Here is a 16,909-nt window from a genome sequence, read left to right on the forward strand (position 1 = left end):
CCTTGCAACCTTTGCTGTCACCTGCTCATCTTGATCTGCCAAGAGAAAGGACATTGTGGCAGTGGTTGGGTGACCCGGAATGGACAATAAAAGAGGGGTGATAATCTCATTCCTCAAGTCTTTATAAAGAGTGCAAGCCAGAAGGGCATGCGCCACCAATTTGGTAATGCCGTCTCCACAGGGACATAAGCGTTTTTCGTGTGGAATCTGTTGGAATTGTCCCTCAAGTACAGCTGAGGGTGATACATTCAATCCTGTGAGAGTAAAAGCACGTCTGTATTTTCTAATTGCTAGGTTATGCAGATAGGGTGCCAGAGAGTCGAAATGGGAAGGTGGAAAATAGTCATACCATGGGCAAAATTTCCTTATTGTGGCCAAGTTGTTCTGACGCTCGATATCATTTAGGCGCTGACAAATGAGACTGTTTGCTTTACTAAAACCCAAAGTGAGTACAGTGGTACCTCAGGTTACAGACGCTTCAGGTTATAGACTCTGCTAACGCAGAAATAGTACCTCAGGTTAAGAACTTTGCTTCAGGATGAGAACAGAAATCACGCGGTAGCAGTGTGGCAGCAGCAGGAGGCCCCATTAGCTAAAGTGGTACCTCAGGTTAAGAACAGTTTCAGGTTAAGAATGGACCTCCAGAACGAATTAAGTTCTTAACCCGAGGTACCACTGTAGCTGTTGTGGTGATAAACCACAAGAGTGAAGTTTTTGATAGACAATTTTAGTCCAGGCGCTCTTGCGACAATCCTGCAGCACTAGGGATATTAGACTGGGGGAATTTGAGTTTAGGCATCTAAGAGAGACAGTACCCCATGTAACTCTGGTATTCACATGCTCAAACTATCTTGCCAGGAGCCACGAGGAGGGATGCCAATGGCCAAGGCCCACCATTACAATGGCACCGGAACCAGTCATGAAATGGTGGCGGCACAGAGATGGAGCCCATTGTAAAATGGCCATGCAAGTAACTGAGCTTGAGTAGGCCACTCTTCCTGCAGGGCATTGTGCAGCAGGTAATGGCAGCCCACTGGCGCTCCTTGCAGCCACACACAATGACAGCCTGACCCATGCCTCACAGGTTTGTTGTGAGGAGAAAATGGAGAAGGGAGAACCCTTTCCCACAAAGGAAAGAGGCTGCAGTGGTGTGTTTCCTGGCAGCAACTCTTAGTTGCATGTGCAGAGGGCCCCTTTTCAGACTACACCACAGCCCAACTGAAGTACTGTATAGTGTTTATGAGCAGCACATGAGACAGGGTCGTGCGCTGGTTTAGACGGACAGATTTGAATTTGAACCAGACTCAGGTTCAGTTTCCAAAATTAAGCTGACTCTGAACCAGTCACCCTGCTCTTGTCCTCAACTGCTTCACAGAGCTGTTGCAGAGCAGATCTAGAGGAGGGTCCCAAGTTGATCAAGGTCAGGGAAGAACCCATAACGATTTAAGCCAGGTCTGTGTGCCAAGAGAAGAAACGACTGTGCTGAAAAGCTATAATGATGTGAGCAGCAGTCAGTTCTTCTAACCCACAAGCACTATTTAACTGGGGAAGATAAGGAAAGCAATAGCAATTAGCCTATATGGAAAAGGAGCGAATTCTACCATCTACAATGCAGATAGTAAATGGATGTGGCTGTGGTCCTGCTTACTTGAGGCTACACCTCTAATCACTTAATATATTAGTAAATATAGATTGTAGAATACACACACACACATACAAAGGCTGAAGTGGAAATTGGGATGTGCGGGGTGTTGGGGGAGGGGTAGTACCTCTGGTGGGGACACGTCATGCTCTTCTGAGGTAGTTTGTTCATCTTTGGTCCCCACCCTGCACTTGGCTCTCAGCTGTGGCTCCTAGAAGCTGTCAACAGGCGACAGCAGTCACACCCCAGGAATGGCTTTGACTGGCCAGCTAAAACCAGGAGAGGGTAGCCAGTCTTGGGGAAGGGACTTAACCTGCATGCAAAAGACAGGCTCTGGCAGATTGAGCGGATGGGACCATTAGTGGGGCCAACAATCATGAAGGCAGTTTCTGCAAGTGCTGAAGTGAGGGGTAGATGGGGCTCATTAACCTGGGAAGTCAGACCATCTAGAAGAAGGAAAACTGACCTTAAACCTCTGCTGCCTTGCAAGACAACCCTACACAAATCCCTGAGATGGTTGGATGGTGCTTTGTACACCTCTCTCCAGCAAATTCTGCAGCCAAGCTGGTGCCAAATGTATTGGGCAACATCAGCAAAGCCAAAAGGGGAGCCTTGTCATCTGGGCAGCCCAGGACGTCCATATGCACAGCCCAGGCTTGTGCCCCAGGGAGATCATTGTGATGCTGCTAACACAGTGGTTTGACCTCACCCCTGGAGGCGCTCTCCATTGTCTCTCGAGACAAGATACCAGCCAGAAGTGGCACTTCTAGATCTCTGTGGTATTTGTGCACAACTTTATATTGCAAGGCTATCTGATGTATTCGTGATATGTTCGTTAGCAAACAAGCGTATTAGTCGTTTACTATAACTAGGAGTAGAAATACTGTGACGCGTGGGGGGGAGTTATCCATAGTATTATGATTTTTTAAAAAAAACTTATTCCCATTTACCAGAAATTGCGAACCACCTTCCAGGTATTTTTACTCAGCAGTAAGTCCCAACTCCCAACTAAGTACAGTGGTAGCTCGGGTTAAGAACTTAATTCGTTCCGGAGGTCTGTTCTTAATCTGAAACTGTTCTTAACCTGAAGCACCACTTTAGCTCATGGGGCCTCCTGCTGCCGCCGCGCCACCGGAGTACAATTTCTGTTCTCATCCTGAAGCAAAGTTCTTAACCTGAGGTACTATTTCTGGGTTAGCGGAGTCTGTAACCTGAAGCGTCTGTAACCCGAGGTACCACTGTATGCGAGTTTAGGATTGCACTGTTATTACTGCAACGCCCCTGTAACTGTCTCAGAACCAGCTTACAGGTTTTTTTGCCACCTTTAGGTGTAGGGGGAGAATATTCCCTGCAGCACCTCACAGGATACTAGAGTGAGGTTTCCACTTGTGGGCAGAGCTGGCTATGATGCACCATGACAGCTGCCCTTTGAATAGTGTTTTTCCCAGGAGACTGCCTGTTCTGCCTAGATGGCTGAGCCAGACTTAGGCTGTCTGCAATGTAAATGCAAGGAACTCCTGCCAAGAGCTGGAAGAATGAATCTAGGAGTCTTACAGACCATCTTTCCTCAGCTAGCCTATCCTGCAGGTAGCATCCTCCAGGCAGACATTATCCCGCTGTTGCTCCGAGCAGCTTAATAATTTTGCTTTAATTAAAACAAAACAAATTCCTTCCAGTAGCACCTTAAAGACCAACTAAGTCAGTTCTTGGTATGAGCTTTCGTGTGCATGCACACTTCTTCAGATACACTGAAACAGAAGTTTCCAGACCCTTCTATATAGTGAGAAGGTGGGGAGGGGTATTACTCAGAAGGGTGGTGGGAATGGGTGATTGGCAGATAGCTGTGATGAGCCTGTTGACGACTCTTAACGACTGCAATAGGTCTTACAGGAAAAAGCAAGGGGTGAAAAGGTGAAAAATGGCTTTGTCATGTATAATGAGATAAGAATCCAAGGTCTTTGTTCAGACCAGGTTTCTCCATGATTTTAAGTTTGGTGATAAGTTGTAATTCAGCAGCTTCTCTTTCCAGTCTATTTCTGAAATTCCTTTGTAGTAAAACAGCTACTTTGAGATCTTGTATAGAATGTCCTGGGAGATTGAAGTGTTCTCCTACTGGTTTCTCTGTCTTGTGATTCCTGATGTCCGATTTATGTCCGTTTATTCTTTGGCGTAAGGTCTGGCCTGTTTGTCCAATATAGAGAGCTGAAGGACACTGTTGGCATTTTATGGCATACACAATGTTAGACGATGAGCAATTAAATAGTCCCGAGATGGTATGTGTGATGTTGTTGGGGCCAGTAATGGTGTTGTCCGGGTGTATGTGGCAGCAAAGTTGGCATCTGGGTTTATTGCAGGCTCTGGTGCCAGTGTCCGTGTTAGGTCTGGTTGTAGTATTATTGTGGGTTAGGAGTTGTTTAAGACTGGGTGGCTGTCTGTAGGCAATGAAAGGTCTTCCTCCCAGAGCTTGAGAAAGAGAACTGTCTCTTGCTTTAATTGTTCTACAAGCAGCAGCTAGCTTCTGCAGAGAGACAAATTTAGCACACACAGAGGCTTATATGTTCCTGTTGGACTTGGGAGAACAATTCAGGGAGAAGACAGGCTATAAAGAGTGTTAATGACCGTGATTTATATACCAGCTAAACAAAGGCAGAATCCACAGGCAGGACGCAATTTGCTCTTCAGATTCACTACAGCTGTCAGATTCATTTTGATGCAATATCTGATCTGGGGTGAGAAAGCTCTGCTTGTTTGGATAGTGCTAGACCAGACTCTGCAGGAGATGCATTATTTTATTTCTCGGCTTTGAATTGTGGGTGTGGGTGCGCTTTGGGAACATTAATGAAAGGGAGCGCACATTTATCTCAAATCACCAAAAGCTTCAAGAAGTAATTTAGAAGAGGCAATTGAGTCAAGTCCTTTTGAACAAGTGAGATCACCCAGCATATTCACTCCCAGGTTAGCATCCCAGACTGGATCAGTTACCTTCATGCATATCTCCTCATCAGTAATTTCCTACACTGTTGCCTCTCTGGTGAAAGGGTCCATGACAACAGGCTAGAGCACTTGTTAGCTCTTTGAGGCCAGGAGACTTACCTATATTTGCACTATACATATAAAGCAGTCTCATACCACTTTAAATGGTCACGGCATCTCCCAAAGCATTCTGGGAGCTGTAATTTGTTAAGGGAGCTGAGAGTTGTTAGGAGACCCCCTATTCCCCCCACATAGCTACAATTCCCAGAGTTCCCTGGGAATAAGTGATGGTTAAACCTCTCTGAGAATTATAGCTCTGAAGGGGCAGGGAACAGAGATCTCCTGGTGGTGCTGTGGGTTAAACCACAGAGTCTAGGACTTGCCGATCAGAAGGTCGGAGGTTCGAATCCCCGCAACGGGGTGAGCTCCCGTTGCTCGGTCCCTGCTCCTGCCAACCTAGCAGTTTGAAAGCACGTCAAAGTGCAAGTAGATAAATAGGTACCACTCCAGCGGGAAGGTAAACGGTGTTTCGGTGCGTTGTTCTGGTGCGCCAGAAGAGGCTTAGTCATGCTGGCCACAAGACTCAGAAGCTGTACGCCAGCTCCCTCGGCCAATAAAGTGAGATGAGCGCCGCAACCCCAGAGTCAGCCACGACTGGACCTAATGGTCAGGGGTCCCTTTACCTTTACAACAACTCTCAGGCCCCTTAACAAACTACCATTCCCAGGATTCTTTGGGAGAAGCCATGACTGTATAAAGTGGTTTGATACTGGTTTTACATGTACAGTGCGGACAGGGTCCTAGTCACCGAACCACAAATAAATTCCTTCTGGTATAACTGGAGACATCCATTTTGTGGTGGTTTCGCTCTAACTGGCCCACCAGTGCCGATTCCAGTATCTCTATGATGTGCCCCAAGATCCCATCTTGTTCCCTGACCATTTCCTCCATTTTCACTGTTCAGAGGCAAGCGCCATTGCTTATGCAGCCAAAGCAACAATGCCCACACAGAAGAGAGAGGAATCAGCAGACTCAAGGGAACACTAAGATCAGCAAAATTCCAATTTTTTAGGTAGAAAAAAACCCTGCTTCAGAGTGTAGGAACCCCAATGAGCATGTATAGTGCTGTCTGACTGCTTTGGGGGCAGAGAGAAAACTGGATGGAAGTCAGGATGAAATAGAGTATCCTGGAGAGGGTCACTGAACAGGAACACACCACAGAAGTCCCACTTCTGCTTTTTAACGTCTAACTAACTGCTGCTGACAGGAGAGATCACCATGCACTGTTTTGGAGCATGGTGTCAGCGATATGCTGAGAACACCAGCTCTACTTTTCTTCCACCTCGGACTCTGTGGCGGCAGTAAGCACCTTGAACAGGCGCCCAGACAATACTACAGGTTAGAGGGGAGTTAACTGAAACTCAATACGGCTTGTTCCCTCCCCCCCCCCCTCGTGCCTCTTACATTGTCACGCTGAGCACACTTAAGCTGGAAATTTGACTATAAGGGATTGATTAATCCGCAAGCACAGCACCACTTTTCTGGCTGTGGAAATGCAGCTGTGTTATGGGAGCAGCATTTGACCTCTTCCAGGAACTAAATTTCTCCTTAATCCCTTTAAAACCTGATGAAGCAGCATTGCGGGCCATGTTTTGACAAGGTTGCTCCATGTTGCTTCACTTAATTTACATAAGCCAGAGGAGGCCGGTCTGGGAACCAGATGGAGATCAGGTGGCCCCAGATGCATGTCACAGGAACCTAGGAAGCTGCCTTAAGACAGATTCTGACCATTGGGTTCATCTGGGCTTGCAGCAACTCTCCAGGGCTTCAGACAGGCGTCTCTCCTGGCCATACCTGGAAATGCCAGACATTGAGCCTGCCTTCTGCATGCCAAGCATATGTCCTACTGCTGAGCCACAGCCCACCTTATAATAATAATAATTTATTATTATTTGTACCCTACCCATCTGGCTGGGTTTCCCCAGCCACTCTGGGCTGCTTTCAACAAAGACCAAAAATACACTAAAATGTCACACATTAAAAACTTCCCTGAACAGAATGTCTTCTAAATGTCAGGTAGTTGTTTATCTCCTTGACATCTGGTGGGAGGGGGTTCCACAGGGCAGGTGCCACTACCAAGAAGGCCCTCTACCTGGTTCCCTGTAGCTTTGCTTCTCACAATGAGGGAACCGCCAGAAGGCCCTCAGCGCTGGACCTCAGTGTCCAGGCAGAACGATGGGGGTGGAGGCACTCCTTCACCTTATAAGGGGTCAGTCTCCATCAGTGCTAGAAATTAGCCAGGTGTGTTTTCTAACTGGCGCAGGTCCAGTTGTGGAGATCTCTGAATGCCAGGTTGGAGACAGACATCGCCATCTGGCTGCCCTCTCCATCTTTCTTAAGCAGGTAAGCAAAAGGGCTTATTTCTTGCATTTATATTCCACCTTTCTCTCCATGGTTCACCCCACCCCTCAGTTAATCCCTACAACGACCTTGCGAGGTAGGCTAGGAGGCTGTGACTGGCTGAAGCTCACCCAGTGAGCTTCATGACTGAGTGGGGATTTGAAACCTGATCTCGCAGGTCCTAGCCCAATCCCCTAACCACAACACCACCCTAGCTTCCTAGAGTACTTCTGCTATGGGGCAGCTATTTAAATTAAGTAAGTAAATAAATATGGGGAGAGCAAAATGTCTCTTAGAGAAGGATCTGGAAGCTTCAAAACTCATTTTGGAGGGAAGATGGCGCCAAGACGTTAGGCAACCATAGCCTAAGTTGAAGGTGCCATTTGGTAATCAGCTTATATATCTGACTCCCCATGGCATCATCCAGCACGAAGGGCTTACTATTATGGAGAGCATGCAGCTGATACAGTGCTGCATACATATATGAATATTTGAAGACAATTTTAAAGCGCACACACACATTCACACACACAGGAGTCAAATTGCATACAAAGTCCAAAGGGGACACAAAAATGTGGAATTTCTCCAAGCCTTATAAATTTATAAGACTTCTCCATTCCCTGGCAAGCGAAACGACAGCCATTTCTTCCACCCAACGCTAGAAAATTAATACAATGCCAACACATTTTCAAGTTGAAGTTTATTCATAATCCACAGACCTTCGAATGGTTTTCATGGCTTCAATGGAAGTTGCCTTGAGCACCTTCCACTAAAGCTGAAGAGGTGACTCAAACGTTTTTATAGACACTCAAGAGAACAAGATTACAAAGTGCAACTGCCTTTCTAGATTGAATCAGGAGACAGACAGAATTATCTTAAGGCAACCAGTGAGCCATTGTTGATCTAATCTATTTTACAGGTTGCCTGTTCTTCTGAATAGCCCTGCACTTGAGAAGGCCACAGCCAATTTCTTTCATGTGACAGTTCTAGAAAAAATGGGGTTCGCTTTTGCAGCCCAACTCCTTAACCAAAGACCACCCACAAAGCATCATACATGTGTCACAGAAAGAGGCATGACTTCTCTCCTGTCAAGATACCTGATAATGCTTTGATGATTGCATTATCTGGCCATTCTTTTGAGATAGTATATACTTTAGTTCTAGAAACCAGGTCACAGGCCTACCCAATTCATGAAAAAAACATGCCCTTAAGACAAGATTTGAAGGATTTTTAAGTAAAAGAACTATTAGGAAAGGTTTCTCTAAGATATTTCATTCTGCACAGGAAATATTTAGTCATTAGGAGAGGTAAAGTGGCTTTTGGGGCTTGTTCTGTGTACTAAAATAAAGTGTAATTTTCCCTCAGGGAATATTTCCTAAATTTTGAAGGGTGAAGGACTGGTTTTCCATGAAGTGTGTGTCTGCTATGTGTGTGCACCCTAAAATTTTATAACAGGAAGCTGAAGTGGGAAATAAGGCATATTTCTGGTTACAGCGACAGGATAATCCATGCCCTGTGCTTGTTGCACAGATACAGAGTGCAAAACGAAACTTGGAAGCCCTCAGCAATGTCTCTTAAGACCAGGGGTCAGCAAACTTTTTCAGCAGGGGGCCGGTCCACTGTCCCTCAGATCTTGTGGGGGCCAGACTATATTTTGGAAAAAATAATAATGAACGAATTCCTATGCCCCACAAATAACCCAGAGATGCATTTTCAATAAAAGGGCACATTCTACTCATGTAGAAACATGCTGATTCCTGGACCATCCGTGGGCCGGATTTAGAAGGCGATTGGGCCAGATCCGGCCCCCGGGCCTTAGTTTGCCTACCCATGCTTAAGACTTTAAAACAAAAAGGAAGCCCAGGACACACAAACAAAACCTGAAATACTGGGAGCAGCTCTCAGATGCTTCTAGCAGTGCCTCACTAAGCTAGTTCACACAATACAGTAAGCTAAACTATGGCTTCTCTTTGGGCTTCAAGACAGCATCTTGCAAGTGGACTTTGCTCTGCTCCCTGCTTGTTTTTACCAGATTGGGGAGGAGCAAAGTGCCTCCAAACTCTTTTCCAGGGACCGCCAGCAATCCAAGTTTCAGCTTAGCACACTGGTTCCCAAAGTGCCGCCTGGGGGGCAGTGGAGGCTGGGTGGTGTAAATGACTATGAAACCTTAAAAAGCCCGTATCACAGGATCAAGTCCTGTTGTTGAATTAATGGAACGAAATAGTTTTAATTGGATAAAGGTGCAATTAATTGTTACGGTTTTGAATGTTATTGCATTGGGATCTTCTTCAGTGCGTCATGCAAACCACTATAGTGGTACCTCTACTTAAAAGTCTGTACGTAGAGCGCCGCTTCTGTGCATGCGCATGATGCAATAGAGCACTCCCACGCATGCATGAAGCGCACAGACCGCTTCTGCGCTTGCGGCGTAACCCGGAAGTATTGCTGCGTTCGCAACCCAAAAATCTGCAACATGAACCTAACACAACTAGAGGTATGACTGTATTCTGAATACAGTCGTACCTTGGGTTTTCGAACAGATTAGTTCCCAAACATTTTGGCTCCCAAACATCGCAAACCCAGAAGTGACTGTTCCAGTTTGCAAACTATTTTTGGAAGTTGAACATCCGACGGGGTTTCAGATTGGCTGCAGGAAGCTCCTGCAGCCAATCAGAAGCCGTGATTTGGTTTTTGGATATTTTGGAAGTTGAACGAACTTCCGGAACGGATTCCATTCGACTTACAAGGTACAACTGTAATGCTTTTTATAGAGGGCATTGGGAAACAGTTTATGGAGCCAAGGGGATAGTGGAACAAAAAAGTTTGGGAACGACCGGATTAGCATGTCATCTGAACCAGGACCTGTGGTTAAGCTGTTTCCCCACTAACCATGAGCAGCAGCTAAGGCTGTTCTTGGGTACCACTCATAGCACAAGTCCCAGCTCAGATTACCTAGGCTTAGGCTCAGACTTAAGATGCTGCACAAACCAGGCCCCTAAATGGGCCCAAATAAACTTTTATTATGTTTTTGAATATGCTGGAAGTTGCCCAGAGTGGCTGGGGCAGCCCAGTCAGATGGGTTGGGTACAAATAATAGAATTATTAAATGATTATTATTGGTGTGTTTAACAGTAACTTTTTGTTCATGCAAAGACCACAAAACAAGGTCAAGAAAGCAAGGGCCTCTCTAGAAGAGAAGAAGGGGGGTTTGGATTTGATATCCCGCCTTTCACTTCCTTTAAGGAGTCTCAAAGTGGCTAACATTCTCCTTTCCCTTCCTCCCCCACAACAAACACTCTGTGAGGTGAGTGGGGCTGAGAGACTTCAGAGAAGTGTGACTGGCCCAAGGTCACCCAGCAGCTGCATGTGGAGGAGCGGAGACGCGAACCCGGTTCACCAGATTACAAGTCTACCGCTCTTAACCACTACACCACACTGGCTCTCTAAGAGAAGTGGATGGTGCCCTCATCCTAAATCCTACCTGTTCCTGGTGTTTGTAGAAGCCATCTTGACAATTCTCTGCAAATCAGCTCATCTGGAAAGGAAACATGAGTCATCAGCCAATCAGACTTCAGTTTTATCACTTTTTGAAGAAGATCACACGTCACTCATTATATAGCATTTGAAAATTGCAGAAGCTCTTTCAAATATATTCTTGTTTCTCCCTGCAGCAGCGGTAGCCTTTATTAGCACAATGCCTTTATGACTAACAAGTCACAGAGTAGCAAACAAGCTTTCAAGCTCACCACCCCCCTTCTTCAGGCTAATTACTAATCAAAAACTAAAGCCAAGAGTATACTGTATAAGAAAAGGGTTGTCCCATTCGTCTTTGGTGTAACATGAGAATTCTTCACTGCAAACACAGTCTAGCCTAATTAAGTCTGGGCAAAACCTCTTCAATTCCAGCTTGAGTATTACAACAAGGTTTTCATAATTCATTCTCTCTCTCTCTCTCTCTCTCTCTCTCTCTCCCCCTCCATCTTCTTTTCTTTTCTTTTTTTCTCCTTCTTTGCTACATGTCCAACCCCAAAAGCTTGCTCATTACTTTATGACTTTTCAATTGATCCCAACAATTGCTTTTCGTGCTTTCTTATTTTGTCTTCTGGTTTTAAAATCATGTACAGAGATTTCTGCAAGTCCTGCTTCTTAGACAGGTCACTCTCGCTTATTCTCATTGTAGAAATGAACAGCTAGAAAAGGCGACTCCAACAAGCCTGAAGCAGGCCTCGAAACTTCATTTCTTAGCAGGGGTTCCCAAACTGTAGACCACTAGTGGCCTGTGGTGTGTCTGTAAAAATGCAATTTTAAAAAACGTGCAGCATCTAACACAGCTCATTCCTATTGCTACAACAAGCAGAAAAATTATTAAGAGTCTGCCAAGACCCTCAGCAATTTTCAAGTGGTCCATGGAGGCGAGGCGTGGGGAGAAGAGTTTGGGAACCACCTCAAGGCTACCCTTAGTCTATCTCTTAAGGAGGTATTACAAAGGATTAAAGTTGAGAGAATAAGGAGAAGCAGAGGAAGATGCAGTTAAAAAGATGCTCAACTGTTACATTCAACAAGTGTACAATCTATGTACGCAATCAGTTTAGCTGTACACTCCTACAGTAATTCAGAAGGCCCTGTATACCTGAAGGAGCGTCTCCACCCCAATTGTTCTGCCCAGACACTGAGGTCCAACTCCGAGGGCCTTCTGGCAGTTCCCTCACTGCAAGAAGTGAGGTTACAGGGAACCAGGCAGAGGGCCTTCTTGGTAGTGGCACCCACCCTGTGGAACACCCTCCCTTCAGAGGTCAAGGAAATAAACAACTATGTGACTTTTAGAAGACATTTGAAGGTAGCTCTGTTTAGGGAAGTTTTTAATGTTTGAAGTTTTATTGCATTTTTAATATTCCGTTGGGAGCTGCCCAGAGTGGCTGGGGTAAAAAGGTAAAGGGACCCCTGACCATTAAGTCCAGTCGCGGAAAACTCTGGGGTTGCGGCGCTCATATTATTATTATTATTTGTGAGTATACTTCTGTGTATGTAACAGGCAAGCTATGTATGTGAGCAAGCATACACACTTTCACACAAAGACTTGTACAAGTGTTGAGACAGCCAACACCTGTGTTCTGTGTAATGTGTGAACAACCCTAATGGAATACAGTAATTATCAAAATAAATACTGGGACCTTTAAACATGCTCTCGATTCAACAGCTCTGCAGCAAGTAATAGTCTTTCCTTCCCTCTTCTGGTTCTTTCTTTCTTTCTTATTTCTTTTTTTCTTTCTCTCTCTCTCAAAAAACAACAACAACAACACACACACACACACCAGTCTTCTTACACAATAAATTTTAAGGTGCCAATGGGCTCTTTCAAAGCAAAAACAGGAAGTTTCCACTCTTTCAAGTGGTTTGCTGAACCCCAGCATTACTTTCAACAGGGAGCTTCAAAAGCCTAGAATTCACATTTAACGCTAGTAATGATTCTAAACACAAAATAGACATATATATTACAGATAAGATTCTTTGAGCGAGTCCCTGCGGCTGTTATGATTTAGTTAGTGCTTCCTTCCAGGTACTAAAAGACACGCAGAGAGTTCTCTCTGGAACAGGAGGAGTGGGGGACAGAAGTCTGCTGCTAGAACTTACGAAAGCGCAGGAAAGAAGATAGACAGGATGGGGCTGGGACAAATTCTAAACCACCAAGGAAGCGTTTTATTATGGGTTGGGAGAAGAAAGGTCAGGCTCCCAGGGCTCACCCAAGTGCACTAGCAAGTCAAGCAGCGACTAAGGTAGAATGAAACTGATGCACCTTATCAATTCCGTTTGGTTTGTTTGGTCTGTGTTTTGTTAAAAATAATTAAAAAGCAAATGGAGGGGAGTATTTTGTTGTGAGCGCCTATATGGAAGCCTGCAATCCAAGACCTTGCAATAGGACAGGTAAAAAACAAAAGCAGCCTCTGGCAACCTGGTGCTTTCGGACAACACAGTTTGCCAATGCGAACATCTTCTGATGTTTTATACTACAACCGCTTGTTTTGCCCTACATCACCGCAAAGGACTGCATTGAAACATTGCTAGAAACATTGCTACAGATGAAGTGAAATTAGCAAAACAAGCTCACCAATGTTTGCAAAACATTGAGGCAGTTATGACGTTTGTCACTGGAACCAAAGTTTTATTAGGCAACGTTTGTCGATATAGGGACACGGGTGGCGCTGTGGGTTAAACCACAGAGCCTAGGACTTGCTGATCAGAAGGTCAGCGGTTCGAATCCCCGCAACAGGGTGAGCTCCCGTTGTTTGGTCCCTGCTCCTGCCAACCTAGCAGTTTGAAAGCACGTCAAAGTGCAAGTAGAAAAGTGCACGTCAAAGTGCACGTCAAAGTGCAAGGTACCGCTCAGGCGGGAAGGTAAACGGCGTTTCCGTGCGCTGCTCTGGTTCGCCAGAAGCAGCTTAGTCATGCTGGCCACATGACCCGGAAGCTGTACGCCGGCTCCCTCGGCCAATAAATCGAGATGAGCGCCGCAACCCCAGAGTTGGTCACAACTGGACCTAATGGTCAGGGGTCCCTTTACCTTTACCTTGTTGATATGCTGTTAACTTTACCATTTGGCATGCCTAATTTGTAGTTCCAGAAAAACAGTAAAGAGCCTGTGCAAATCCACCCTAATACATATTGTAAAGCACTTTGCAACATCAAGAAGAAGTAAACACAGTAGTAGCAAACAGGATTCTTCTCTGACTCTCTGTCATCACTCAGAGCCCAAGCTAAAATCGGATTTAAGCTTCTTTCCGCAAGTGATGGCTATACAGATGGCAAGACATACAGAACCCCACATGCCATGAATTTGAAAGAGAAGGAAATATATTAATTTGCTCTCTAGTGCAATTTAAAATTGGCAACACATCCTCCAAACAAAATAGTTCTTCATGCAACAGGATGGATTTTGTTTGCATATGGCATGCAAATACTAAAAGTGGGGGTTGGGGGTTGGGGGGAGTGTATGCTATTACATTTGCACACCCTTTCTGAATACTGGAAACAGATAATGCTCATCAACTGACCTAGTGCATAGGAAGGAATGGGGTCTCCTGTACCCTGATGAGGTGGCACAGCTTTTATCACACTTGCAGTATAATAACATCCCTCTTCTACACAACTATTAAAGATACAGGAGCCCTGGCTACAATTATTAAGGGTACAAGAGTCTTGGCTTCAACATGTCTGGTCACCTAAGTCTGCATAATGGATACAAGCCAGTTAAAAGTTAAGCACTATCCCTGCATGATCAGTGTTGTACAAGCCAACACACACACACACACAAGTCTAGATCTCTCTGTTTCCATAAAGCAGATGCCTAGCTATTTTATTTCATTACTTTGAAAAGACTAATCTAAAGATGTCAAGGATTGGACCTTGGACCTGCTGCATGTAAGGCAGATGTTGTACCATTGAGCTTTAGTCTTTCCCAATGCTTTGGTAAGCAAAAAAGTTTTTAGAATACTTGGAAAACATAAAACAGACTGTTCCACATGACGGGAGCCACCACACTAAAGACCCTGCCAAATCATGATTCGGGAAAGTCGACTGTACCGCCATGCGAACCAATGCCGAAATAAAGCTCTTTATCCAAATGTTCAGAGGATCATCTGTGAATAGCACAATGCACCTCCCATAGGCTTCAGATCACTATTGTGCAGATCCATTTTTTTAAAAAAAAAATGTGTGTGCATAGAAATTGTAACTAAATTTGCTACAGATCTAATGGAAATGAATTGCTTGATGCTCCATGGGGAGACTCAAATCTCAAAATGAGTTATCTGCTCTTTGGCAAGCCTTTGGTTGCTTCTCAGTGAGCAGGTATATTTGAGTCGCTTCTGGATTTTATATGTCCACTTTGCAACTTCAAAGAACGTTAAAATTCCTAGTGTGTGAGATGGAGCCTTGGCTGCAGCGAGATTGAATGAGCGGCCTCTAGTGGCCAAAGTTTAACGCAGTTTTGTAGAAATGACTTTTAAAAAATAAATGCAGGACAAACCATTTGTTAACATAAACAACAACTATTACACAACAATAAAAAAAAACCCCTGTACCCGCTGCTGGTGGATTATTGGAGCTCACTTCAGCATTCAGCTTTATTTTAAGACGGTTTTGCAACACATTTCTACCCCAAGCACAGATTAAAGACCTAGATTTTGTTTTAAAATGGGTTGAACCAGATTATCCTTCCAACTCTACAATTCTATGAATCTATGTGCAAATGCAAAATACTCTACGTTAGCCATATCTAGACTTGGGACAAACTCCCAAGTGCTTCACACACCTCCCGGGGCTCTGGAGCCACACCCCAAAGTTACACAATTGGTTCACACATATATAGGCACACACCAAATGCTAGATCACTACTTATCATGCAATGTGTGCACCAGAACTGGTCAGCACACTACTATCCAGCATAGGATATGCCCGTATTTTTTCAGACACACATTGAGTGAAGGAACAAAGGCCATCCTTTTTTATTCAGTTACAGAATATCAAAAACTTTTTAAAACCACAAAAATCAAATGCATAGCGCATATATCTAGACACACAATATAGCAACATCTAATCTTTTCCCAGAGTAACAGTCTGCCATGGCTACTAACCCTGTGGAAAATTTTGAAAAGAGCATTTCAACTGTAACTCATAATTTAGATAGTTTTGGTTAGATAGTTTAAGGCAAAGGGGATACTTCCATTTGCTAACAAGGCTTGTCCCAGAGGGATGCACGTTTTCTGTTGCAAACGGTTCCGAAGTTTCCAAAGGGGCATAGGAAACATTTAAGTAAATGAACAACAAAAACAACAAAACAACAAATCATTGAGACAACTGCTCAGCATCCCCCACCCCGCCCTTCTCCTGGTCTTTTCAAACCACCAAAACGCACAGGCAAATAACACACACATACACACAGTCATTCAAAGCACTTTCCACCGTTTTGCAGCTTCGACTGAATCGCCCCTGCATTGCTTTTTGTTAAAAAAACAAGCAATTCCCCAACAGCACACACTTTTTGACGGGATTAACAGCTTGACAGCCATGGAAAACTCTCTGCAAAAAAAGCAAAACAGCCAAACAACAAACCCAAACTTTTGGCTGTTGCTGCTGTTTGCTTTCAAAGCGGCGCAAACATTGAGTCGATAGCCTCCCCACCCCCCTAAATAAATAAATAAAGCGCCCCATAGCTTTTGCAAGGCAGAAATGGACGTCTGCTTGCTTTTGAAAGAGCTTTCTCATTGAGTGCCTTGTATCTTTTAGAGGTAGGGAAATTGACTCTCACCTCCGCTACAGCCGTGCAAACCCCATCAGGAGCGAAGAGGGGAGGGGGCCAAGCCTGGACCGGCCTCCCCCTCCAGCAGCAGCAGATGAACAGAGCCAGGAGAGGAGGCTGTGCTTTGCTTGCTTTGCTTACTCGCTCGCTTTCTTGCTTTCTGCGCCCTTCATAACCTGTTGCTGCTGCTGCTGCAGCTTCTACAGCCTCATTGCACCGGGCAGAGACAGAGAGAGATGCGGGCTGCAAGAGCTGGCCGCGGGATTGGCTGGCCTGAAGCGACAACCAGAGAGCGGCTCCAGGGGCTGCCGGTCCCGCCTCCTTCGCTCTGACCACGCCCCCCTCCGAAGGCGGTCTCCTCCTCCCGACCCCTCCTCTCCGCTGCAGCCGAAGCGTCTCCGGGAAAGCCCGAAGCGCCGCAAGCGATGGAAACCCGGCAAGTCCAAGAGTTCGAGACCCGGGAATTCAACCTGGGGCGCTAAATATTATTCTAATTACAGAAGGCAATTGGGGAGGGTAGTGCGAGACTTAAAACAGCATGCTCCGGAAAAGACACCACTTACATTAAGCCAGTGGTTTTTTTAATGGCATACCCCTAA

At 45.2% G+C, this 16,909-nt stretch overlaps 1 protein-coding gene across 1 annotated transcript in view; it reads right to left on the reverse strand.

Moving 5' to 3' along the window:
- AFF1 (ALF transcription elongation factor 1) overlaps positions 1-16,582 on the reverse strand; it is a 143,465-nt gene extending 126,883 nt beyond the window's left edge. The window contains exons 1-2 of the mRNA XM_081876669.1: positions 16,320-16,582; positions 10,497-10,550 (exon numbers count right to left, since the gene is read on the reverse strand). Of these exons, the coding sequence (XP_081732795.1) occupies positions 10,497-10,522 (26 nt within the window). The 5' untranslated portion in view covers positions 10,523-10,550; positions 16,320-16,582. The remainder of the gene's footprint in view (positions 1-10,496; positions 10,551-16,319) is intronic.
- Positions 16,583-16,909: the final 327 nt, after the last annotated feature.

The sequence above is a fragment of the Podarcis erhardii genome, assembly GCF_964252035.2.
Source record: "Podarcis erhardii genome assembly, chromosome: 9".
NCBI lineage: Eukaryota > Metazoa > Chordata > Lepidosauria > Squamata > Lacertidae > Podarcis > Podarcis erhardii.